The 26553-nt window shown below is 43.7% G+C and overlaps 1 protein-coding gene across 2 annotated transcripts in view; it reads left to right on the plus strand.

Moving 5' to 3' along the window:
* The window catches only part of PRKCB (protein kinase C beta), a 382686-nt gene that overhangs the window by 273975 nt on the left and 82158 nt on the right, over window positions 1-26553 (plus strand). For both annotated transcript variants that reach the window (XM_023189314.1, XM_023189313.1), the window contains exons 8-9: window positions 1668-1764; window positions 12172-12318. In XM_023189314.1, coding sequence (XP_023045082.1) covers window positions 1668-1764; window positions 12172-12318 — 244 coding nt within the window. The remainder of the gene's footprint in view (window positions 1-1667; window positions 1765-12171; window positions 12319-26553) is intronic.

A 26553-nucleotide genomic window follows, 5' to 3' on the forward strand; every position in this document is an offset into this window, starting at 1 on the left:
TTGAGAACGAGCAGTTTTGGGGTCTTTTTTCTTTCCCACTGATTCAAATGCTTTTAGAATGTCCCTTTTCGTTCCTCACACTCATCTCATCCTCTTACTAGCTGGAAAAATCTTTGTGGTCAAGAAACAAACTGAAGCCCCCGTGTTTATTATTATAATATTAGTTGTAGCTGGGCATGGTGGCGTGTGCCTATAATCTCAGCTTCTTGGGATGCTGAAGCAGGAGGATTGCTTGAGCCCAGGAGTTCAAGACTGGCCTGAGCAACATAGCAAGACCCTATCTCTGCCAAAAAAGAAAAAAAAAAGAAAAAAACAAAAACAAAAACGGCCAGGTGTGGTGGCATGTGCCTTTAGTCTCAGCTGGTTGAAAGCTGAGGCAGGAGGACTGTTTGAGCCCAGAAGGTCAAGGCTGCAGTGAGCTGTGATTGTGCCACTGCACTCCAGCCTTGGTGACAGAACAAGACCCTGTCTCTAAAATAATAATAATGACATTAGTCACAGTAATAATAATCATGATGATGCCACTAATTGAACACTTGCTGAATGCCAAATGCTGCTGTGCTTATCATTTTACATGCGTCATTATCTTTCAATTTCACAAGAATTCTATGAAAAAGGAATTTGTATTCCAATTTATAGATGAGAAAAACAGAGGCCCAGAGAGGCTAACCAGCCTATCTAAGGTTATGAGATGAGATTTGCATCCAGACATTGTTTGACTTCAGGGCTTGTGCACTTAACCACTAAGGGATGCCATTTCTCACGAGACTGACTACAGCACACTTTGGGCAAACTTCTGCAGAGAAAATAGCACCATGAAGTTAAGTCCATGGTCACCTAAATGCAGTTGAATGCCAGGATGGCAAGGTGGCACCCTACGTAGGATGAAAGGTAGAAATGCTGGAAGAGCATGACAAGAATGTATTTATAGCCAGGCAGTGGGGTTTGCAGCTGGAAGTACAGACAGCTCATATCTGTAATCCCTGCAATTTCGGAGGATAGGGTGAGAAGATCACTTGAGGTCAGGAGTTCAAGACTAGCCTGGGAAACATAGCCAGCTCCCATCTCTACCAAAAAAAAAATTTTTTTTTAAATTAGCTGGGCATAGTGGCACAAGCCTATAGTCCCCAGCTACTCAGGAAGCTGAGGCAGGAGGATCGCTTGAACCCAGGAGCTCGAGGCTTCAGTGAGCTATGATTGCACTATTGCACTCCAGTCTGGGTGACAGAGTGAGACCCTATCTCTAAAAGCAACAACAACAATATCAACAAGAAATTTACGATGAGGGGTCTTCATAGCATTCTTTCAGACTAAGAACTACTTAATGGACAAAAAGTAGGTAAAAATATACAGTGATTTAACGATACAACTAAGAAAACTGTATAAGTGTGTGTAGAGAGTGAGAACTTGCCCTCCTATGTACACATGATATACATTTTTTTTCTGCTGTTCATGGAAGAGTTACAAAAATGTATAGTGTACCTGATAGTGTACCATGCATACTACCCCCATCCAACGTACTGAAAAACAAACCAAAACAAGCCAAAAAACCCCAACATGTATTTTTTGAAGTAGAGTTTTATATAGGCCTCCTTTTCATATCCTGATCAATAAAATAATATCAAATAGAGTCATGAAATTTGTCCTGCCCCCTTGTCTCCCTTCAGGTTTAAGTTACTGAGCCAGGAGGAAGGCGAGTACTTCAATGTGCCTGTGCCACCAGAAGGAAGTGAGGGCAACGAAGAACTGCGGCAGAAATTTGAGGTGAGGTTTCTTTTCTTTCTCTCTTCTCTCTTTTTTCTCTTTATTTTTTCCTTCCTTCCTTCTTCTCTCTCCTCTCTCTTTCTCTCTTATTCTTTCTTTTTTATTTTCCCCTCCCTCCCTTCCTTCCTTCCTTCTTTCCTTCCTTCCTTCTTCCTCTCTCTCTCTTTTCTTTCTTTCTTACTTTCTCCCTTTCTTTCTTGTTTTCTTTCTCTTGCTCTTTCTTGCTTTCTTTCTTTCTTGCTTTCTCTCTCTCTTTTCTTACTTTTTTCCTTCCTTCCTTCCTGCCTTCCTTCCTCTCTCTTTCTCTTTCCCTCTCATTCGTTATTTTCTTTCTCTCTGTCCTTCCTTTCTTTGTTTCTTTCTCTCTCCTTCCTTCTTCCTTTCCTCCTTCCTTCCTTCCTTCCTTCCTTCCTTCCTTCCTTCCTTCCTTCCTCTTTCTCTTTCTTTCTTTCTTTCTTTCTTTCTTTCTTTCTTTCTTTCTTTCTTTCTTTCTTTCTTTCTCCCCTTTCTTTCTCTCTCTCTTCCTCTATCTTCTCTCTCTCTCTCTTCTTTCTTCATCTCCTTTCTTTCATCAATGGGAACCAGTTAGGTTTGCTGCTGTGCTGATTTTCCTGTTGATGGCATGGTTCCTACCAAGACTTTTCATGACTCTGAGCCTTTGCAAGGTTGTTTCGTCTCCTAGAAAACTCTGATTAATCCTTCAAGACCCCAATTAAATGCCCTTGCCTTATGAAGTTATTCCCGCTTCCCTGTCTGCATTCAGACTTAGACATTTCTTCAAAAGTGCTTATTCACTGCCCACCATTTTGATGGACTGGAATGGTAGTCACGGTGAATGAAATAAGTAGACAGAGGGCGGGGCGTGGTGGCTCACGCCTGTAATCCCAGCACTTTGGGAAGCTGAGGCAAGCAGATCATTTGAGGTCAGGAGTTCGAGACCAGCCTGGCCAATATGGTGAAACCCCGTCTCTACTAAAAACACAAAAAAATTAGCCAAGTATGGTGGTGCATGCCTTTAATACCAGCTACTTGGGAGGCTGAGGCACAAGAATTGCTCTGGGTGGCAGAGGCAGCAGTGAGCCAAGATCGCGTCACTGCACGATCAGTAATGCTCTGTTGCCCAGGCTGCAGTGCAGTGGCGCGATCTTGGCTCACTGCAGCCTAGGCAATGGAGCAAGACTTGGTCTCAAAAAAAAAAAAAAAAAAGAGTAGACAGAGAAGTGATATATTTTGGAGGCTGAGTCAACTAGGCTTGTTGATGGATGGAATCCGGATTGGCTCTATTGGCAAAATGGTGCTATATAGTTAACGAATGGAATTGATTGTGCTAATGACTTCATGAAATACCCTGGGGGTAGATCTTCCCAGAGAATAGTTTTATCAAATGGAAAGCCCTTGGCTGTGACATTGAGTTACATTGCTGGCTATACTTCTACCTGAGATAAACCCCTTTCCTTCTATGGGGACAAATAAACACCATTTTCAGCTACGTAAGAGCAGCAGGTGTATAGGACACATCCCTGCTTTACAAATAAAATGTTTGGGGGAAGATAGGTTTGAATGCTTACATTATGTGTGCATTGAGTGATTTTAGTGGTTTCCTGAGGGAAAACACATTATTTTGTTCCCACAAACTCAATACACTGAGTCTGGTGGGAGATGATCAATTCTAGATAAGCCATGATGGCCTACTAACTCCCCAAAAATGTGTATAATAGCATAGCTAAAATGAAATGGATTTTTATTATTATTATTCATCAAATAATGACACAAGCAAATAAAAAAATGTGTAAAGACCATGTAAAGTCCTGTGAAAGAGAGATCAGGTACCTCGAGAACATGTACAAAAGAAATGTCACGTAGTTTGAGAGGATGGGGAGGTGTCAGAGAGGAAACAGCAATGGAAGTTTACCACGTAAAAAGAGGGGAAAATGTATTCCATTCTGCAAACAGCATGTGCAAAGGCCCTATGGTTGGGGGTTATATAGCAACCATGTGAGACTGAAAGAAGACCAGCCTGGGTAGAACAGAGAAAGCCAAAGAGAGTCCAAGCCTGGGGAAGTAGGTGTGGGTCAGAGTATGCAGGGCTGTGCTGGCCTTGACAAGGATTTTAGTATTTATCCCCAGGATTTTAGCATTTATCCCAAGAGCATTTACCCAAGAGTGCTTACCCCGAGAGTATTTATCCCAAGGATTTTGGCATTTATCCCAAGAGTATTTATCCCAAGGATTTTAGCATTCATTCCAAGAGCATTTATCCAAGAGCATTTTTCCCAAGAGTGTTTACCCAAGAGCATTTATCCCAAGGATTTTTTTTTTTTTTTTTTTTTTTTGGAGATGGAGTCTTGCTCTGTCACCCAGGCTGGAGTGCAGTGGCCCGATCTCGGCTCACTGCAAGCTCCGCTTCCTGGGTTCATGCCATTCTCCTGCCTCAGCCTCCTGAGTAGCTGGAACTACAGGTGCCCACTGCCACGCCTGGCTAATTTTTTGTATTTTTAGTAGCGATGGGATTTAACCGTGTTAGCCAGGGTGGTCTCAATCTCCTGACTTTGTGATCCGCCTGCCTCGGCCTCCCAAAGTGCTGGGATTACAGGCGTGATATCCCAAGGATTTTAGCATTTATCCTGAGAGCCAGTTACCACACGTGGTGTATTTCAGTATGTCAGGGTTGGTTGCCTCTGTTTGGTTAGGCGGCTTTGAATTCTAGGGCTCTATGTTGCAGACATGAAAAGGCAACCATTAGTGAGCGTATTCCTGTTTCTGAAGGCACATCGTACACAGCAAGATAAAGGACAAGGTTGTTGAAAGAAACAAACTTTCTATCAAGTTTGTTTTTCCCTCAACTTGATAGAAATAGTGCTTAGGGGCCAGGCATGGTGGCTCACTCATATAATCCCAGCACTTTGGGAGGCCGAGGCAGGAGGGTTGCTTGAGCCCAGGAGTTCGAGACCAGCCTGGGCAACATAGTGACTCTGCCTCATTATATAAAAAATATATTTTTTTAAAAAATAAAAATAAAAAAAGAAATAACTTGTATTCCCAAATTCCTTGTCTTGAGCCTGTGCCTTCCCTACATGCTGGAAGATAGTGATAGTTCTGACCCAGTGGGGCCCTCCCTTCCTGGAAACAAGTGGAACGGACACATTGGCCTTGAGCTTGTCAGTCATTCTCCAGTGACCTCGATAACAGAGGCTTGTTCCCAAAGTCTTGGACTGAAGCCCAAGTGAACTGATAAAAGCATCTTCCCTCCAAGTAGAACTAAAAACTGGATGCTGTTTGATAAAAATTAAGACAGGAAGGCCGTCCTTCCAGAGAACGCTTTCCATCTCTTTCCCCCAACTTGCGGGTGAAGTATCCATTTGCCGCTGTTATAGAAATGTACTATTAAGGGTGAAAAACACAAGGCCGGTATTTTCTTGTATACAGTGAAGTCTCAGTTTTACAAAATGATTTCTTCTGTCCTGGGGCAGCTGGGGGGACATTTCAGAACACCAAGGAAAAGATTTTCTACGCAAACAGTACATTTGTCTGGGCCGGTAATTGGCTTGGAATAGGAGACTGTTTTGTCCGCATGCAACAAATTGTGCTCCTTTATTTCTAGCAAGAGCCTGCAAAAGCTTGTTTATGCCTGAATTATAATCGCTCCATACTGTAGTTGTTGATTAAAAAAAATGTTTCCAACAGACCGAAAATTGTTCTCAGGCTTACAGAGGAATTTCAGTTGACCTTGAACGTGAGAAATGTAATCCCTGGGCGATAACCAATTAGCACCCGGAATGACTCAAAAATTACTTTCAAGCCTCTTATCTGGAGGAATCCTGAGTGACAGTAAAATCGAGCTGCTAGAATTGGGGTAATGGAATTTCATGGTAGTGTGAGCTTGGTGCAGTTGCCACACGTGATATACTTCAGAACGTCAGAGCTGGCTCTGTTTGGTTAGGGGGCTTTCAGTCGACCGTGGGCTTGGGAAGAGAAGACTCCATTTTGGATGGCGCACAGTAGGATTTCTCAGAGTCTTAAAATGTATTTATTTAACAAAGTGCTTACTGTGTGCCATTTAGGATTCTAAGTGCTTTGCAAATATTAACTCCAGTAATTTAATCCTTACAACAACCTAGAATGGTAGGTACTGTTATCACGCCATTTTACTTTTACAAATGAAGAAACTGAGGCCCACAGAGGTTTAAGTAACTTTTCAAGGCCCCAGAGCCACTGGTTGTCCCGGGTTTGAGTTTTCCCCAGAAACAGACTATAAGGATTCAAGTGCAAGTACTTTATTTGGGAGGTGATCCTGGAAGCACCATAAGTTAATAAAGAAGCATTGCCAGAAAAGGTGGGAAGCCAGGAAAGTATTATCAAGCAAGCTACCGCTGTGGGCAGCTAGGGTTTAACCCTGCTGGAGAACTCTCTAGTCAGCGCAGAATGCATGCCTCAGAATTTCCCAATCAAGGGACGGGAAGCTGAGGGGTTATCCATTGGCTCTCCTTCCATTGCAGGCTAAGGGCTGCTCCCAGGGAAATCCACCCACCAGCACTTTCAGTGTGCCCTGTGCGCTGTGCCTGCTCCTACAACCAGAAAATAAGCTGCAGACAAAGAATCGCAGGTGTTTGCTGTTAGCAGCCCCAGGTGTAGAGAGTAGCATGCTGGTGGTGTCTTGGAAGAACACCAGTGATCGTATCTGTGCAATGTAGCCTAATGGTTAAGTGTGATGGCATGAGAGCCAGACTGCCTAGATTTGAACCCCAATTCTGTCACCTCCTTGCTGAGTGGCTATAAGCAAGTTGCTTCGTCTCTCTGAGCTTCTGATTCCCTACCTGTAAAATGGGGAATTATAGTACTTCTTACTTCATGAGGTTATGTGAGGATTGAATGAGGTAATGCATTTAGCAGAGTGTCTTACACGTCATACACATCCAGATGTTAGATGCTAGCATCATGGTTGTTGTTATAATTATCAGCTCCCCCTTTGGGATAAATAAAGCTCAGAACATCCTCTTTCTGGGCTTTGGAAGGGCTGCTTGGAGGTTAGGGAGAATCTACAGGGACTCCTAGCCTACAGAGGTCCTTGCCCCACTGCTGGGTAGCTGGGAGTGCCTGTAGTAGTTCCTTGTAGGGGTGGAGTGGCAGAGGAATCTGCAGTTTTAGCCAGGACAGGCATTCATCATCAGGAGTGGAGCCCAGAGCCTGGCTGCTGGGGCTTCTCCACTGTCCCCTCTTGCTCTCTGGAAGGTGACTTGGCTCTTTGCTCAGAAATGCTATTTGCTTTCTCTCTTAGCGTTGAGTTCTAGGGCTCTAAATTGCAGACATGAAAAGGCAACCATTAGCGTATTCCTGTTTCTTCAAGCACATCCTACCCAGCAAGATAAAGGATGAGTTTAATTTGTGCCTCAATTTTAAAATGTTCGCTCTTTGATGCAGTGTGTCCTGGGCATTGTCCCCTTGGAACAATGGGATATTTCAAAGGACAAAGGACGGGGCTCCTGTCCTCTGAAGGCTCACTGTGTAGGGGCTACAAACCCAGGTGTTTTCAGGAGCCAGGCAAACAAAAAGAAGGCGAAAGAGCTTGCATCACCCAGTGTTAGCAGATCCCCTTCTTCAAAAGAAGCTGGGGATCTGGGTTTTCATATCTCCAAATTTTCAACAGTTGGCAACTAATTAAATATTAAAATGACAGCAAACACTGTGCAGACCAGATCAACAGGGTTATTAGACTTCTTTTTTTTCCCAGGGTTATTAGTCTTCTGATCTAGATTCTAGAAGTTAAATTAACATGCCCATGGGAAATGTTGTAAAAGCAAGCTGGGAGGGAGGGAGGAAAGAGGGCTGCCAGCCCCAGATTCAGAGGAGAGAAGGGAGTTCCTAGCGCTGAGGGATGAGGCTGTTAGCTGCTCCTTGAAGGACAAGGAAAAAATCAACCCCACCCCACCCCGGCCCCCCACCAAAAAAAGTCCTTATCTGTTTTGCTAATCAAAGTCAAATGAAGAAATCGGGAAGTTTGAGGTCTGTGCTCACGCTTCATGGGGAGTGTGTGCTGGGACCTGCAGGTGGATGGAGAGGTTCCCAGGATGGGAACTGAGGACTGGGACAGGCAGGACTTGGATCTTCACAGTCTGGAGAACGGAGTGTGTGAATCCAATGGGTCCTGAGCCAGGATTCAAAGAAGGCAGGACACACGGTGATAAGGTGATGGGGGGGTGGAGCGGGGAGGGGAGGAGGGAATGTGTTTGGGTCAGGCCAGCTTGGGGGTGATGATTTAGGAGGGTGTGAGGACATAGCCCAAGAAAGGTGAGACAGCTTCTGTCCTATGCTGGGTCTTTAGTTTGCAGTCTCCATTGCAAATAAGATAACTTTGTACTTTTAACTACCCCCTCACTGCCTCTGCACCCCAAATCTGTCTCCGGTTCAGATATCTTTGCTCAAGCCCCAAACCCACGTATACAACCGCTTACTGGGTATTTACACGTGGGTTAAACCTCAACATATCTTACTGCAAAGTAAACTGACCAAGTATGTTCACAGCAGCATTGTTAGTAGGCCGAAAGAGGAAACAACTCAAATGCCCATACACAGGAGACGGGATAAACATCAATAACGAGTGCCATTCAGCAATACAAAGAGACAAATTACCGATTTATGCAAAAACATGGATGCATTTCAAGAACATTTTGATGAGCGAAAGAAGCCAGGCACAAGAGTACATACTCTACGATGCCGTTCAGCTGAATAAAGAACAGACAGAACTGACCTATGGGATAGAAACCGGAACAGAGATCGCCTTAGTGGGAGGGGGGTCGACTGGGAACTTTTGGAGGGTGATGGAAATGTTCCCCGTCTTATTTGGGGTTTGAGTTACATGGATGTGCGCATTTGTCAAAATTCGCAGAGCCGTGCATGTGAAAATCGGTGCCCAGCTCGATTTTCAAAACATGAATAAAGAGAAAAATAGTGGATGCTTTGTTAGCCATGGTTCCTAAGTGGTAACAGTGGAATATGCATCCCATGAGGGGGAAATAAACCTTGCAGTTTTAAGCTGCTGTGGGGAAGAGGGGATCTCAACATGTCTGAAATCACACCAGTCATCTCTTCCCCACACTTCCAAACTTACTCCTCTTCCGCTTCTTCTCATCTCAGTGGAAAGAACCAGTATCCTGCCAGTTGGCCGGAACAGAAGCTGGAGCTGTCCTTCATCTCCGATCTCCCTTCTCCCTTGCCCAATGTGCTACCCACCTGGGGTCAGTCTGTCTCCCAAACAGGTCCACTTTGTTCCATCTACACTGCAGACAACTGAGTCCATCATTTTTTGTTTTTTTAAGACAGGGTCTCCCTTTATCACTAAGGCTGGAGTGCCGTGGTGCGATCATGGCTCACTGCAACCTCTGACTCCTGGGCTCCAACTCCTGGGCTGATCCTCCCACCTCAGCCTCCCGAGTAGCTGGGACTACAGGCACACACCACCATGTCTGGCTCATCATTTCTCTCCTTAATAATGCAGTGACTTCCTAGTGATCCCCCGGCCCACATGCTGGGGGTCTCCTCTCTCCACTCAGAGTCTCCCTTTAAATTTTTAAGGTCATACCATAGCCCTGTTTCAAACCTTTCAAAGGCTACTTGTCATGCTTGCAGTCAGCCTGAATTTCTTAAGGTCCTTTCAACCCTTTGTCTGCCTCCTGTGTCATATCTGCCTTGCATTTCATGCTCCAGCCCGATGATGTTTCATTCTTTGAATGTGTCTTCCCCTCTGTTCCATAAATGCCGTTCCTGCTGCCAATACCAGTTTATCTGCCTCAGCAACCCCAACATACCTTTTGGACACAGTTTGGAGGACCCAATCCCAGCTAGAATGCACCTTTTTTGAGAGTATCTGCATCCTTTTTGCCTTCTGATGTACCCTCAGCACCTAGAGCAGCACCTATCATGTAGCAGGTACTCAATAAGAATTTTTGGTTTGTTTGTTGGTTTGTTTGTGACAGGGTCTTGCTCTGTTGCCCAGGCTGGAGTGCAATATAGTGATCATAGCTTACTGCAGCTTCCAACTCCTGGGCTTAAGGGATTCTCCTGCCTTAAACTTCCCAAGTAGCTGGCACTACAGGCCCACTGTGACCATGCCCAGCTAATTAAACTTTTTTTTTTTAGATGGGGTCTGGCTGTGTTGCCCAGGCTGGTCTTGAACTCCTGGTCTCAAGCAGTCCTGCCTCAGCCTTCCAAAGCTTTGGGATTACAGGCATCAGCCACCACATCCAGCCTTAATAAATGTTTTTTTGAATGAATGAATGAATCTTCCCTGATATTCAAAACTTTGGAAAGATTTATATTGCCTCTTTATCTTCAAAACAACCAAATAATGCAACAATAATAATAGGTACCGTTCACTGAGCATCTATTGTGTGCCAGGAATGATACTAAGGACTCTGTGATACATCATTTCATGTCATTATCTCCGTTGTCTTGAAAAGGTGATGAATGTTTAGGAAGCTCCAATCACCAAATGCAATTAAATGCCTTCTCTTTGCCACACTCCTCTAGGTACCAGGGAAACAGTGGAAAGCAGAACAGACAAAATCTTTGCTCTCGGGGAGCTTACATTCTGGTATAAGGAGAAAGACGATAAATTGGGAAACAAGTAAATATATGGTTTGTAAGGTGGTGACAAGTGTTTTAGAGAAAATCAAGTAAGTGAGGCAGATGGCGATTGCTGAGAGCAATTTTATGTAGGGTGTTCAGGGCAGAGCCCTCTTATTAGAGGTGAGAGAGTTCTGGAGAAAGAGTGCTCTGAGCAGAGGGAACAGCAGGTGCAAAGGCCCTGGGGTAAGAGCGTGTTTGGTGCATTCAGAGAGCAGCGAGGAGGCCAGTGTGGAAGTAGAAAGGAGACTGAAATCAGAGGGAGTCCAGAGGGACTCAGTCATCTGTGGTCTTTGGCTTTTACTTTGAGAATAGTGGGAAGGTATATATATTGGGCAGAGGAGTGTTATGACTTAACTCATGTGTTCTGCACCACACAGCTGATTCATGTCAGAGAATTCTACCACGAGGCTTTTTTTTTGAGTAAGAGAGAGGTGGGATCTCACTCTGTCACCCAGGCTGGAGGGCAGTGGTGTGATTACAGCTCACTGCAGCCTCTAACTCCTGGGCTAAAGCTATCCTCCCACCTTGGCCTCCCAGGTAGCTGGGATGACAGGTGCACACCACCATGCGTGGCTAACTTTCTTTATTTTTGTAGAGACAGGGTCTTGCTATCTTGCCCAGGCTGTTCTCAAACTGCTATCCTTAATTGAATCTCCTATTTCAGCCTCAAAAATTGTTGGAATTACAAGTGTGAACCACTGTGCTCAGCCACACATGAGCTTTTAACTCCACAGTTTTCTCTCTGCTAGAAGTGAATCCAGTAACAAAGTCCTGGTAGCTGCAGGTCTCCTGCTCATGGCTTCCGGTTCTTGTCTCATTCCAAAGCGCCTGCTGCCACTCTGAGCCCCATTCCTCCACTCATGGCAAGGAGTCCCTCTCCCATTGCACTGAGGACACACATGGCCCTCATTCATCTATTTATGCAACAAATATTTAGCTGGGAACTATACTAGTTGTCAGGAAGACCACAGAGAATGAGAAATATTCCCTGTCCACAAGAGAGTCTCCAGTTTATTGGAAGGAAACAAGAGAACAGGCAGTTATCCTCCAGTATTAATGGGAAGAGAAGTGGATGAAGAAAATCAGAGGAGAAGCTAGTGCAGACAGAGAGAATCGATGAGGGCTTCCCTGAGGACATGAAGATGTAAACCCCTAGCTGGGTTGTTGAAGGGGAGAGAATAGCCATTTGTATCACAGTAGCAGCAGCAGATGCAAAGGCCCTGTGGTTGGAGGGGCCTGGGACATCCAGGGGAGTGAAAGGAGAGTGAAGCTATGTTGTAGGGAAGAAGCACCCTAGCAATGATGGAGTTGGAAAGCCAGGTAGGGCCTGAACATATAAGTCCATGAAAGCACCTCAATCTTTATCATGAAAATAATGGGATGCCACTGTGGCATTTTAAGCAAGAGGGGACTTGGTTGGGTGAGAGACTCACTGTGGTTGTGTGTGAAGCCCAGTGTAAAGGAAAGCAATGTGCCTTGTGCAGGTGAGAGATGATGGCAGGTAGTGGTGGTTGAGATGGAAAGGAGTAGATGAATTCTAGAGACAGCTGGGAGGAAAGAAATGACAGTTCCTGGTTATGGTTGAGACATGAGGGATCAAAGAAAGATGGAAGTGCAAAGGATATCCGACAGGTTTCAGGCTTGTGGAGTGATGCACGGCCATGCTTTCCACGGGAACAGGGTGCCGGAGCTGCAGGAACCACAGCGTCCCACTGTGTGCCTGTGTCTTCCTACAAGATCATCCTCAAACCCTGAGCATGTTTTCTGTGTGCTTCCCTTTTGCAGAGGGCCAAGATCAGTCAGGGAACCAAGGTCCCGGAAGAAAAGACGACCAATACTGTCTCCAAATTTGACAACAATGGCAACAGAGACCGGATGAAACTGACTGATTTTAACTTCCTAATGGTGCTGGGGAAAGGCAGCTTTGGCAAGGTATGGTATGATTTGGTGACTCCACCTGCTTTGGAAGGAACATCTAACAAGGCAGGCACATTTGCTGTTCCTATGGGACGGACGTCCTAGTGGGAGAGAGAGTGAGAAGTAAATAGACCCACACCACACTTTGTAATGAATACCATGAAGGAAGTGAATGGAGTGCTCTCTCACAAACAAAAAGGGGACCCGTTCAGACAGTCTGAGGAGGTGACACATAGGCTGAGACCTGGAGGATGAGAAAGAACTAGCTATACTTTCAAAGAGCTAGGAAAAAATGTTCTCAGAAGAGAGCAAGTGCAAAAGTTCCAAGGTGGGGACAGGCTGGGTGCGTCCTAGGAACCATCAGAAGGTGTTGGGGCAAAATGTCGCTAGTAGAAGGAGGTATAGGATGTGATGTTGCAGAGACAAGCAGGACCCAAGGATGCAAATCTTATAAGCTACGGTGAGGAGTTTGGGTTTCCTTCACATTGCAGCGGGGAGCCATTGAACGTTTTTAAGCAGAGCAGTGATACGATCGGATTTGCCTTTTGGAAAAGATCACTCTGACAGCCGAGGACGGAAATGGTTCCTTTCAAACAGTAGCACAGTGGAAGGGTGACCCTGGGACTCGTAGAGTGGTTCTGGATGCTTTTATAGATACTGCGAGATGCTGTTTTACTGAAGTTGAGATTGTGTTATAAGTATTTCTGACTCGTTTAGTGTTGTTTTGGGGTTTTTAGTCCCTTTGCGTGCCATGAAGATGTCTAGCATAAATCTCATACCATGAACTCAGGTGTGCAAAAAATATAAATTTATTTTCCATCTATGTAGCATAAGCCAAAAACCTGGGAGTTATCCCTGAGTTTCCCTCTTTGCTGTATTCCCACCATCCCTGCCCACTGCCCCCCGCAACCATGTATAATGCCCTGGCGAACGCTGACAGTTCCTTCAAAGTATATCACATATTCACTAACTTCTCTTCATCTCTCTAATACTACCCTAGTCTAAACCATTAGTATCACCTGGATAAGTGCAGAAACTCCTCAGTGGCTTCTCAATCCCAATCTTGTTACCTGTAATTAATCCCAATCCCAATCTTGTTGCCTATAATTAATCCCAATCCCAATCTTCTTGCCTATAATTAATCCCAATCCCAATCTTCTTACCTATAATTAATCCCAATCCCAATCTTGTTGCCTATAATTAATCCCAATCCGAGTCTTGTTACCTATGATTAATCCCAGTGCCAATCTTGTTACCTATGATTAATCCCAGTCCTAGTCTTGTTGCCTATAATTAATCTTGTTACCTATAATTAATCCCAATCTTCTTGCCTATGGTTAATCCCAATCCCAATCTTGTTGCCTATAATTAATATACTTTCTACTTCACAGCCCTAATAATTTTTTAAAGCTTACATTAAGTCAAGGAGCTCCCCTGCTTAAGACCCTCCAATGACTTTCCATCCAATTAGAAGAAATTCTGTGTTACATCCTTAGCTTGTATCACCCTTTATCATCTGGCCCTTGTTCTCTGTGTGACTTCTTTTCTTCTTTTCCTCCTCCCCATCACCCACTGTGCTCTGGCCACAACCTCAGCTCTTGGGTCACTGAAACACACAAAGCTCCTTTCCCTCTTAGAAGCTTTGTGATTCTGCTCACTTTGCTGTTTGCATGGCCGGCTCCTTCCTGCAATTCACATCTCAACTTAGACGCCACCTCTTCTGAAAAATCTTCCCCAACTACCCACTCAAAGTTGCCTCTCATTCACTGTCCGTTATATTTAACTCTCTCATAGCACCCATTACTGAGCAATGCTTTTCTTGTGTCCTCGTTGATTTTTCTCTCTTCCCTTTCTAAGGTCTAAGCTCCACAAGAATAGGGATCGTCTCTGTCCTGGTCACCACTGTGTTCTCAGAGCCTAGGGATGGAATTCATTCAGTGCCCAGACTGAATGCATGGATTCTCTATCTGTGGGTGGCAAGGGTATCCGCTGAGATGGACCAAGGAATCTGAAATGATGGCTGAAAGTCTGAAGAGCCTCAGCATGGGATGGGAATAGAAAGTAAGGGCAGCCACTAAGATGGCCCATCCAGTCCGTAAGGTTGGGAATAGGCAGTTGGCAGTGGTCCACAACGTTGTATGGTTTTTACCAGCAGCTCTGAGCATCCCTGGGGTAGAGATGGAGAAGGAGATGGTGGATTTGAGCTAAGGGTGAGATTAGTAGAATCAGTGAACTAGATTATGGAAGAAAGAGAGTTAAGGATTCTGGGAAGAGAGATGTCCGCTGCAGATCCACAGAGCCTGTACCAAGTGCTCAGGAAAAGTGTGTTGAATACATGAATGGAAGTGGTATCTAGATTGGGTTGGGGAAGACGTCTAGCATAAAGGGAGTCATCACCTGGGTGGGAAAAAGGGATTTTAGAAGTCTAGGGATGAAAAAAAAAATGGATGAGGTCAAGATACGTAAAATGTTAGGAAGAATTGAGGCATTTAGATTTCAAACATGGAGCAGTTTCTCTGATGATGGGGAAGAAAGTGGCCTAAATAAAGAAGAGGTTCTAATAAGCTGAGTTTTTAAAAATTAAATGAGCACTTTTTTTTTTTTCTTTTTGAGACAGAGTCTCACTCAGGCCGAAATGTAGTGGTGCATTATGGTTCACCGCAGCCTCGACATGCTGGACTCAAGCAGTCCTCCTGCCTCAGTCCCCTGAATAACTGGAACTACAGACATGCACCACCATGCCTGGCTAATTTTTGTTTTTGTTTTTGTTTTTTTGAGTCAGAGTCTCACTCTGTTGCCCAGGCTGGAGTGCAATGGCGCCATCTCAGCTCACTGCAACCTCTTCCTCCCTGGTTCCAGTAATTCTCCTGCCTCAGCCTTGTGCTTGGCTAATTTTTGTAGCTTTTAGTAGAGACAGGGTTTCCCCATGTTGACCAGGTTGATCTCGAATTCCTGACCTCATGTAATCCGTTCACCTCAGCCTCCTAAAGTGCTGGGATTACCGACATGAGCCACCGCGCCTGGCCTAATTTTTGTATTTTTTTGTAGAGACGTGATCTCACTATGTTTCCCAGGCTGTTCAAGTACTTATTAGCTCAAGCAGTCCTCCTGCCATGGCCTCTGAAAGTGCTAGGATTACAGGTGTGAGCCCCTGCACCTGTCCTAAATCATATATACAAACACACATATATATAAAATATATATATATATTTTTTTATATATATATATTAAATAAATTAAATTAATTTAAAATAAAATAAAATTTAAATTAAAATAAAAATATATATATATATTTTTTGAAACAGCGTTTCTCTCTTGTTGCCTAGGCTGGAGTGCAATGGCACGATCTTGGCTCACCGCAAACTCCACCTCCCGGGTTCAAGTGATTCTCCTGCCTCAGCCTTTTCGAGTAGCTGGGATTACAGGCATGCGCCACCACACCCAGCTAATTTTCCACTCAGTAGAGACAGGGTTTCTCTATGTTGGTCAGGCTGGTCTTGAACTCCCGACCGCAGGTGATCCACCTGTCTTGGCCTCCCAAGGTCTGGGATTACAGGCATGAGCCACTGCGCTTGGCCATGATATTCTTAATAAGCAATGCATTCACATGGTTCATCATTAAGATTATATTAAAAGGATAAACACTGAGAAGTCCTGCTCCTACCCAAGTTCACATCCTTCTCTGACCACTCACTGCTGCTGCTCTCCCTATGTGAACACTTTTATTGTGTTAATTTGTGTCTTTCCCGTCCCCCTGAGGTAATCTAACATTTTTATTCTTGTCCTTGTTAACTCAAAAGTTTGTGTACTGTGCCTGTTTTTGATCACTTAACAAAACAGATGAGAGGATGTTTGATGGAGGATTGGAAGTTCTGGAGGATCCCATGGGAAGGATGGGGGTTGGGGGATAGTGGGTGGAGTCGTGGGAGAATGGATCACTGGGGAGCAATGAGAGGATAGATCATATGTCTCCATGGAAACTGTTATAATCATTGAGAGCTCTGTTCCAGACTGGAGATGTAGCATCAAATAAATCATAGATGAAAACAACAATATGTCATGAAAGCAAAGTAGAATAACAAACACCTCTATGAGCCTTTAAAACAGAGTAGTCCTTTGCAACTCTAGTATTGCCGACCAGGGTTGTAAATTAATGCAGGTTTTGTATTTGAATTCCAACTTTGAACATTTTGCAGTCTGGTTAGGTATATAGATCAATCTCCATAAACAGAAGAACACAGCTGCAGTGATTTGCTCTTCCCCTTCTGAAGATGAAAGAGATCGGGCTTTGGGGTAATCTGTTTCCACCTCCCTTAACCCAGGGAAAACAAAACAAAATAAAATATGTTTTTAAACACTAATGGCCATGAGCGGTGGCTCACGCCTGTAATCACAGCACTTTGGGAGGCCGAGGTAGGCAGATCAAAGTCAGGAGTTCAAGGCCAGCCTGGCCAATATGGTGAAACCCCATCCCTACTAAAAATACAAAAATTAGCTGGACATGGTGGTGGGCACCTGTATTCCCAGCTACTCAGGAGGCTGAGGCAGGAGAATCACTTGAACCCAGGGGCAGAGGTTGCAGTGAGCTGAGATCGTGCCACTGCACTCCAGCCTGGGTGACAGTGCAAGACACTTGTCTCAAACAACGACGACAACAACAACAACAACAACAACCCCACTAATAATTTGTGGGGTGACTAGGGAATGGCACAAGCCTTTGGTAAGACCTGTAAAAATGGAACAAAGCAGGAAGCAAGAGTGAAGGACATTGAATTTCAAATATGTAAGCTCGTTTCAAAATCTTCCAAAAGAAGAAAACTGGAGAGTTTGTTTTTTTGAACAGGAAAAAGTGTTTACCTGGAAGGGCTATCATACCAAAGCAGGGCCTGTTGGCATGGCTGGCTTACTCGGAGGTAGATGCCTTCTAGGACTTTTAATACAGAGCATTCAAATGTATCATTCACATTTAAAAATTATTTTATTTCTCAACTTTCATTTCAGCTACAGAGGGTACATGTGCAGGTTTGTTACGTGGTTATATTGTACCCAGGTAGTGAGCATAGTACCCAATAGGTAGTTTTTAATTTATTGCTTAATAGTGCTTAGAATTTTATCCTTAACTCTCTGTTTTTATAATGCCTTGAAACTTTAACTTGACTTTTGCCAACATCTTTCAAGAATTGAACCTTGAATGATTGCTGGAGTCAAAATTATGCTGCACATATATAAATTGGGCAGATCTGTACCATCCAGATTGATGATACAAGCTTATCTTAAAAAGTAAATACAGCAAATACTTGATCAAGCATATACACAGCACAAGGATAACTCTTTATATTATAGACATGATTCCTCTAACCCTAATGTGCTGCCTTAATAAACATGCATTAAATATTTAATGAATGCTAATACTGTGTGTCTTCTGAGACTTCATATGTGCTCGTGGTAATGATTTGTATGATACATGTCTTTAAAAAATAATATGCAGGAAAGTTTGAATGGAGGTTTTCTTGTTCTCTTACACCCCTGACTCTTGCCTACAGATGGAACTGAGCTAATGTACGTGAGTTGAGATGGGGTCGGGGGATAGAAGGGGGCTGGGGGAGGCAGCTGGTGTGCTATGGTGGACATAGATCTACAACTATAAAGAAGCTCAAACCTAATAGCACAGAAGAGCTATGTAAAAATGGTATTTACTGGAAAATGGAAATAGCCCAAATGGTATATTCATAATAAATACAAGAAAATGAAGTGACTCTCTCCTCTCTCTCTCTTTCCCTCTCTCATGCACACGCATATGTCTATCTCTCTATCTATCTATCTATCTATCTATCTATCTAATCTATCATCTATCTACCTATCATCTATCTATTATCTACCTGTCATCTATCTATCATCTATGTATCATCTGTAATCTATCTACCTATCATCTATCCTACTAGCCTCTATCTACCTATCATCAATCAATCAATCAATCAATCAATCATTTGTCTTCATAGAAAGATTTTTGTAACAATATCAAATAAAAATAAAAGCAAATTAAGGAACATTATGATTGGCAATATAAAATGTATATAGACCAATTCCTTTTGTGTAATATACTCATGGTCCCTCCTTTTATTAAACTTTTTCTTCAACATTTCATTGTGAAAATTTAAAAACTGGAAAAGTTGAAATAATTGCATAATGAACATTCGTAACACCCACCACCTGGATTCCACAAGTAACATTTGACTGTGTTTGCTTTATCATGTATCCATCTGTCTATCCATCCATCAACCCTTTTTTAATGCATTTTAAAGTGAGTTGCTTTAATCCGTACCCTTTACATTTGCAGGTAACTGCAAGTGCACTTTACATGCAGCATGTGTACCATTTAACCAGAATTCAATATTTGCAATGATTATTTTAAAGGTAAAATTACATATACTGAAATGCAGATATCTTAAGTGTATCGTTCTCTGAGTTTTGAAAAATGCATAGTTTTTAAAATGCAGTGGAGGTATAAACATTCATTAAAAAAAATCACACAGGCATGAAAGCAACTGTGATGTTTGGTGTGTTCCATGGGCACCTGTGGGTATGGGATTTGCCCTAGTTGAAGCCAGAGAAGGCTTCTGTGAAAAAGTGGCTCGAGCTATAGCTAAAGGATGAGTCAAGTTAACTATACAAACAGGGGAAATAGTAAATGAAAATCTCAGAATGTCTCCTTGTTCCTGGCCCCCACCCCCAAAATAGGCTTGGTTAATTTGTGTGGCTGACAGGGCACCTAAACTCCTTTTATTAGGGTAGATTCATCTGCTGTAACAAATAGACCCCCAAATATATACTGGCTCAGACATAATAGAAGTTTAATTTTCAATAAACTTCTAAGTTTAAGAAGTTTAAGACAGGCGCGCCTGGCCCCACCCACTCTCTCCGTATGGTGATTAAGGGACAAGGTGCCTTCCGTCCTATATGGCTCCATTAATCCCTAGAGCTTTGTTTTCTCTGCAGTCACAGGGTGGAGGAGGCACAAGCTGCTCCTTAAAAGTCTCAGTTTGGGAAGTGGCACCAATCACTTCTGCCTACTCTCTATTGGAGAAAATGTAGCCACGTGGCCACACTTCGGTGCAAAGGAGGCCGGGAGAACAATTTGGGTGGATGACGCGTTGTCTCAGCTGCGCTCCCTACTTTTCAGCCCTGGCTGGAATTTTTCTTGGTGACACACAAAAGACCTTCTGACTTTTCCCTTTAGAGCTCCCAATGTATCACACTCCACACACAAAAAACTTCAAGTGCCTCTTCTCTGTGGCATTTCTTTGTGTTTGAGTCATGGAGCACGCCAGGTGTTAGTGGTAACTTTCTTGAAGCCTAGCACGAGCCAGGAATAAGTCAAGTAGGAAGAAGTCAGCAGCTTATGAAATTACAAAGAAAAAGTGAAGTGTCTATAGCAACGAGGTGCCCAGGTATCACATTTTTTCTTTTTTAAAAATCCCATCCAGTTCTGTTGCTGTCTATGCATCTAAGATGATCTAAAATCAGAAGCAGAGAGGTGAGAGACAGAACCATTAAACTTCCCCATCTAGTGTTTGACTTTCCTAAAATAATCCCAAGATACTGAACCAATGACATTAAATGCCTGGGTGTATCACTAAGGAGGCTGTGAAAGGTCTGGTGGTGGCCGCTTCCACTAGGGTACCCCTAGAAACTTGGCATTTGTGTGACACTCTCCAAGATGTTGGCATCAACTTTTGTAGCTCAAAATTCAGACTATACAACAGAGTTGACTATAGTCTTGGCCAAGTTTCCCAAATATTAGTCATTTATGCACCTGTTGTGGGTTTTTCTTTGCCATTACATGCCTCCTTTATGTGATCATATTTTTCTTTAAAGTGACTTTAACTTCACTTCCTTTTCTTCTTCTTAACATTGCCCTAAGCCATAATATATGTGAAATCACAAGTTTGATATGCCAGTTATATACTTATTTTAATGTGTTTGGTTTGATATACCAGTTATATATTTATTTTAATGTGTTTTAGGAGAATATAGTAAAAGAAGAGTAATTTTGTCCTTGTACTAGTACCTGAACCACATTTGGTGAAAAACTGTCATAAAATCCTACACTCACACAATGTAAGATTGAGGTGATTTGGCAGCTTGATTATCATGGTATTTCTAAGAATGTGAAGTCTTTCGTTATAATTTGTGTGCGTATCTGGAAGTTACAAAAAGTCTCTGTTCATCCCCCTCCTCCATATCCTTTCCTTCAAATAAGGAATATGCTCAACACTCCCTGTATCCTTGAAAATCTTTCCTGTGATCTTGACCTCCCTCCACCCTCCTTTACTCACTAAATATATCCAGACAGCAAAGCTACTCTTTGGAGATTTGCTACCTTCATTTCTTCCCCACCCACTCCTTTTGTATTATGTCTCCTCCCCTTAGCAACTTTCAGAAACATCTGTCTCCCAGGTTATCAGCAGTCTCATAACTCATACCTCTCCAGATCTGAGCATGAGGCATCCTGGCTTGGTCAGGGGAGTAGGGCAGACATGAGGGGAAGAGAACTGGTAATAAGATTGGAATTCATACATTATTCTGGGGAGAAGTCATCACCTTTATAGTAACTTCCCACTGAAAGGCACAACTAAGGATTCATTCATTCAAGAAGTATTTATTGAGCATCTACTATATGCCAGGTACCCTTGTAGGTACAGAGGCAATGTCTGTGAACAAAACAAACAAATATATCTGCCTGCCCCTCATGAAACTTATATTCTAGTGGTGGTGATGGTGACGATGAAGATGATGATAACACCTAATATTTTTGGGTCCTTACTACGTGCCAGGCTCTGTTATAAGTGCTTAGTATGTATTCATTAGCTCACACTTACTCTGTGATGCAGCTACTGTTGTCCCCATTTTACAGATAAGGAGAGTGAGATGCAGAAAGTTGAAATAACTTGCTAAAGTCACACAGCCAGTAAATGGCATTAAACAGATCAGCTTTGATTTAGATGTGTATGATTTGGGGCTTTTTTTTTTTTTTTTTTTTTTTCTCGAGAGAGGGTCTCACTCTGTTACCCAGGCTGGAGTACAGTGGTGCAATCGTAGCTCACTGCAGCCACGAACTCCTTGGCTCAAGTGATCTGCCTGCCTCAGCCTCCCAAAGTGCTGGGATTACAGGCATGAGCGCTATGACTAGCTGATTTTGGGATCTTGATTGCTTGATACTTACCATGTAATTTCCTAGTTTTAATAGTGATTACCTGGAATGTCACAAACATGTTCTAGGAGGTTAGTCATTTTTCCCTCTTATTTCCTCATCTTTCCCTCTAAATGCTAAGCAGAGTTTGCGGCCAGGGGCAGTGGCTCACACCTTTAATCTCAGTGCTTTGGGAGGCCAAGGCAGGAGGATCATTTGAAAAGGAGATGGAGCAACATAGGGAGACCCCATCTCTACAAAAACAAAAAACAAAAAAAATTGCATCCCTTATTTTCAGTGTAAGCTGCTGCCATTAGCCAAATCACATGCTCCTAGTGATGGAGGGCTCTGGGTTTTCTGTTCTTCCTCATCGCTCTGTGCTTATTGACTACCTATCCATGTGTAAATAACACATACGCCGTGTGCTCATTGGAACTGTGAGTCATCCGCAGGGATTCCAAAGAGGGCCCATGAGAATGGCGTTCACTCCTCCAGCCTCTGCCTTTCTGACCTCCTCCACAGGCTTCAGCCTTTTGGGATTCCCCAAGTCTTGGAAGCATCTCTGTTGAGTGCAGTGACTCCTTAACTGGTTCCTTTTCAACCTTCAACCTCCATTTTCCTAACCCTTACCAACTCTACCGCCCAGCTGCACCCACTCCAATTCCACTCACACCTTGCCTGTTATCTCCAACGTTTTGGAGCTCATGCTCATTGACAAGGACCTTGCCATGGATTTGCATGCATTATATCATATTAATTCTCACCATAATCCTGGAAGGTAGTTACTGATAATCACTCTATTATATAGAAATTATAAGGCAGAGAGGTTAAGTGACTTCTCCAAGATCACACAGCTGGAAGGAGGCAGGACCTTGAAAGCTGGTTTTGTGATATCAGTTGCCTCTTGCCATCACTTCTCCACTTTGGGGTCCACACATCTTCCCAAACCACTAGTTTAAGATTTTTTTTTTTTTTTTTTTTTTTAACAGAGTCTCACTCAGTCACCCAGGCTGGAGTGCAGTGACGTGATCATGGTTCACTGCAGCTTCAACCTCCCAGACTCAAGCAATCCTCCCATCTCAGCCTGCCAAGCAGCTGGGACTACAGGCACATGCCACCACACCCAGCTAATTTTTTGATTTCTTTTTTCTTTTTTTTTTGTAGAGACAGGGTCCCACTTTGTTCCCCAGGCTAGTCTCCAACTCCTGGGCTCAGGGAATCCTCCTGCCTTGCCCTCTTAAAGTGCTGGGATTATAGGAGTGAACCACCGTGACCAGTCCAAACCACTCGTCTTTCCTCTTCCTTTTTTCCTTTCTTTCTTCCTTCCTTGCCTTTCTCTCTTTTTGTCTTTTTTGAAATAGCAGTTACAAAACAATTATAAGAGCTTCCTAATGAGGCCAGGTGTGGTGGCTCACGGCTATAATCCCAGAGCCTCTAGAAGCCAAGCCTGGAGGATTGATTGAGCTCAGGAGTTCAAGACCAGCCCAGCCTGAGCAACATAGCAAGACCCCATCTCTAAAAATATGTTTAAAAATTAGCCAGACACAGCTGGATACGGTGGGTCCCACCTGTAATCCCAGCACTTTGGGAGGCTGAGGCGGGTGGATCATGAGGTCAGGAGTTCAAGACCAGCCTGGCCAACATAATGAAACCCCATCTCTACTAAAAATACAAAAAAAAAAAAAAAAAAAATTAGCCAGTCGTGGTGGCACACGCCTGTAATCCCAGCTACTCAGGAGGCCGAGGCAGGAGAATCGCTTGAACCCAGGAGGTGAAGGTTGCAGTGAGCCGAGATCGTGCCACTGCACTCCAGCCTGGGTGACAGAGCGAGACTCCATCTCAAAGAAAAAAAAAGCCAGACACAGTGGCACATAGCTGTAGTCCTAGCTACTCTGGAGGCTGAGGCAAGAGGATTGGTTGAGCCCAGGAGTTCGAGGCTAAAGTGGGCTATGATTACACCATTGCACTCCAGCCTGGACAGCAGAGGGAGACCCTGTCTCTTAAATGTTTACAAAGCTGCATAATGACGTTTGTGGGTTTCTCTTTCTTCCATGAAAAAAAGAGCAAAATATGATATCCCATGACTGCATTGCATGACAAATATGTTAATGTTGCATATTAAAACATGTATTTCCACTTAAGTTCACTGTTTTTCTTGCGATTTAAAAAAAAATTAAAGTGCATTATGAACCCTAAAAACAGTATGGGCCACTGTGCCTGGTGGGATTTGATGGAGAAGTCGGCCCTATTTTCCAGCTCCAGCATCTCAATAGCACCTCCCTCCGTAGCCTCCAAGCTTGTCTCCCCGAAGGCCAGGGTGCTTAACTACCATGCTCTGTGAGCATGAGAGAACATTCCAGAGTTCCAGGTCCCAGACCGCAGTGTCTTTTTTTTTTTTTTTTTAAGACAGAGTCTTGCTCTGTCACCCAGGCTGGAGTGCAGTGGGGCGATCTCGGGTCACTGCACCTCCTGGGTTCAAGCAATTCTCCTGCCTCAGCCTCCCGAGTGGCTGGGATTACAAACTCTCACCACCACACACAAGTAATTTTTACATTTTTAGTAGAGACAGGATTTCACCATGTTGGCCAGGCTGGTCTCGAACTCCTGGCCTCAAGTGATCTGTCCGCCTCGGCCTCCCGAAGGGCTGGGATTACAGGCATGAGCCACCGCGCCTGGCCTCACAGCATGGTCGTCTGGAGCCAAGCTCGGCACCAAATTTTAACAGGAAGAAATTGCCTGAGGAGATTAAAAGGCAGCTTAGTTCATGCCAGGAACAAAGGCCTTCTCTAAAGTCTGAGCTTCTGGTGTGGGAGTCTCTACTAATTTTAATCTCATTAGTGGTATGTATTCACACACAGACATATACATACATACATTAGATGTGGTTATATAATCCTACAGACAAAAGCGCCTCCCTGTACTTCAGCCTGCTTTGCTATCTTCCTGCACCATATGGTGAGTTTCTTTATCATATGGTTCACAGATAGCTCAAAGTGTTTGCTACCTGTTTCCTTAATCCTTTTCCAGAGAACCTTTTTGACATTTGCTGTCTGATCTTGGATTCCTGCCCTCCCTTTGGTTCTATCGCAATTATATCACTTCCCTGCCCCCACCAAGCCTTCAACCTTTCCTTCTTTCATATGCAATTCTGATTGCAGTGTGTGTGTGTGTGTGTGTGTGTGTGTGTGTGTGTGTGTGTGTGTTTGCCAACTCATCTTCCCAGATCCTTGTGAGGTCCTTTTTCCACCATCCCGAATTTTCCAGGTATCTCCTCAATGAAGTGACTTAACTGCTCTTCTGCAGCCTCTGCCTTCAATTCTCAGAAGGTAGTACGTTACAAGACAAGATAAGCATTCATTTTTCGCAAGAAAATTAATTATGCCAAGGAAAATGAGATATCAGGAATTTAAGTTTTACAACCTTCCATCTGCTGTAAGTAGATTGTCAAGCCAGAGTGAGTAAAGCGGGTATTTGCTGAGAAGACGTGGCTTGTTTCTGTGTATCTCAAGACACCCAGAGGCAAGAAGTGCCACCTGAATGAGAGAGCTTCCAGCAGTCTGATAACCATGGCTCCATCTGGGGGGGGTGTAGGGGGGCCCCCAGCCTACCATCCCTGCTTCTCGATGACATCTCTTTGCAGATACGCATCAGTACCACCTCTCTCAGCCTTGTTGATGCTTCTTGAGTCTCCATGTCTAATTCTCACATCTAGAATGTCCTAAGAATCTAAAATCCCAGGAAAGAAAAACTGACGGGTCAGTGTGGATCAGGGATCCCTAGGATCCAATTCGCTGTGACCAGGGGGAGGGGTTACTTTTCCAACCATCCATCAGGAAGGATGACAAGAAAAGAAAATAGGATGTGGGCAGTTTTCCTATGAGAAAGAATAAAACGATGGGCGTGTCTGGCACGCAGGCCAAAGTAGGAGTTTCCTTTAAATGTGTATTCTTTTTTATTTTATTTATTTGTTTATTTTTGAGATGGAATCTCACTCTGTCGCCCAGGCTGGAGTGCAGTGACACGATCTCAGCTCACTGCAACCTCAGCCTCCTGGGTTCAAGTAATTCTCCTTCCTCAGTTTCCCTAGTAGCTGGGATTATAGGCACACATCACCATGCCCAGCTAATTTTTTTTGTGTGTGTGTTTTTAGTAGAGACGGGATTTCACCATGTTGGCCAGGCTAGTCTTAAACTCCTGACCTCAAATGATCCATCTGCCTTGGCCTCCTAAAGTGCTGGGATTATAAGCATGAGCCACTGTGCCCGGCCTTTTATTTTAATGTTTTAGAGACAGCATCTGGTTTTGTTGCCTAGGCTGGAGTGCAGTGGCATGACCTTAACTCACTGCAGCCTCGAACTCCTGGACTCAAGCGATCCTCCTGCCTCAGCCTCCCTACTAGCTGGGACTACAAGTGCATGCCCCCATGCCTGGCTCATTTTTGTATTCTTCTAGAGACGGGATCTCATTATGTAGACCAAGCTGGTCTTAAACTTCTGGCCACCAGCAATCCTCCTGCCTCAGCCTCCCAAAGCAGTGGGATTATGAGTGTGAGCCATGTCACTGGGCCCTGTGTTTTCTTTAAAATGTTGCCTGATTCTTTGGGAAAAATATCACAGAGATAAATCAAGTCCTCTTGTAGAAGGACCAGATAGAGCCCATTAACATGGAAACTCTGTCTCAGGTGATCATTCATGGCTGCTGGTCCAATTATCACGCTATCATGGTACCTGCCATCCTCTGCGTATCCATCTCAACTTTATCTCTATGTGTTATTTCAGAAATTTACAGTCCTGGTAAAATGAATCCCTGGTTACTAACAGCATCACCCATAATCTTTTCTATAATACAACAAACATAATGGCAGAAATTTGTAGATTGTAATCGTCCGACACCCATGATAAATATTTTGGATGTACAAATATGGATGGTACCTATGATTATTCATGCCGTAGTTGTTTCAAACCCCCACCCCACCCCACCCCACAGTTTCCCCTTATATACTGACCTCATTGAACACCACTGCGGAGATTGATAATGTTTTTGGAGCACTGGGAACTCAT

Source organism: Piliocolobus tephrosceles, chromosome 17 (genome assembly GCF_002776525.5).
Source record: "Piliocolobus tephrosceles isolate RC106 chromosome 17, ASM277652v3, whole genome shotgun sequence".
NCBI lineage: Eukaryota > Metazoa > Chordata > Mammalia > Primates > Cercopithecidae > Piliocolobus > Piliocolobus tephrosceles.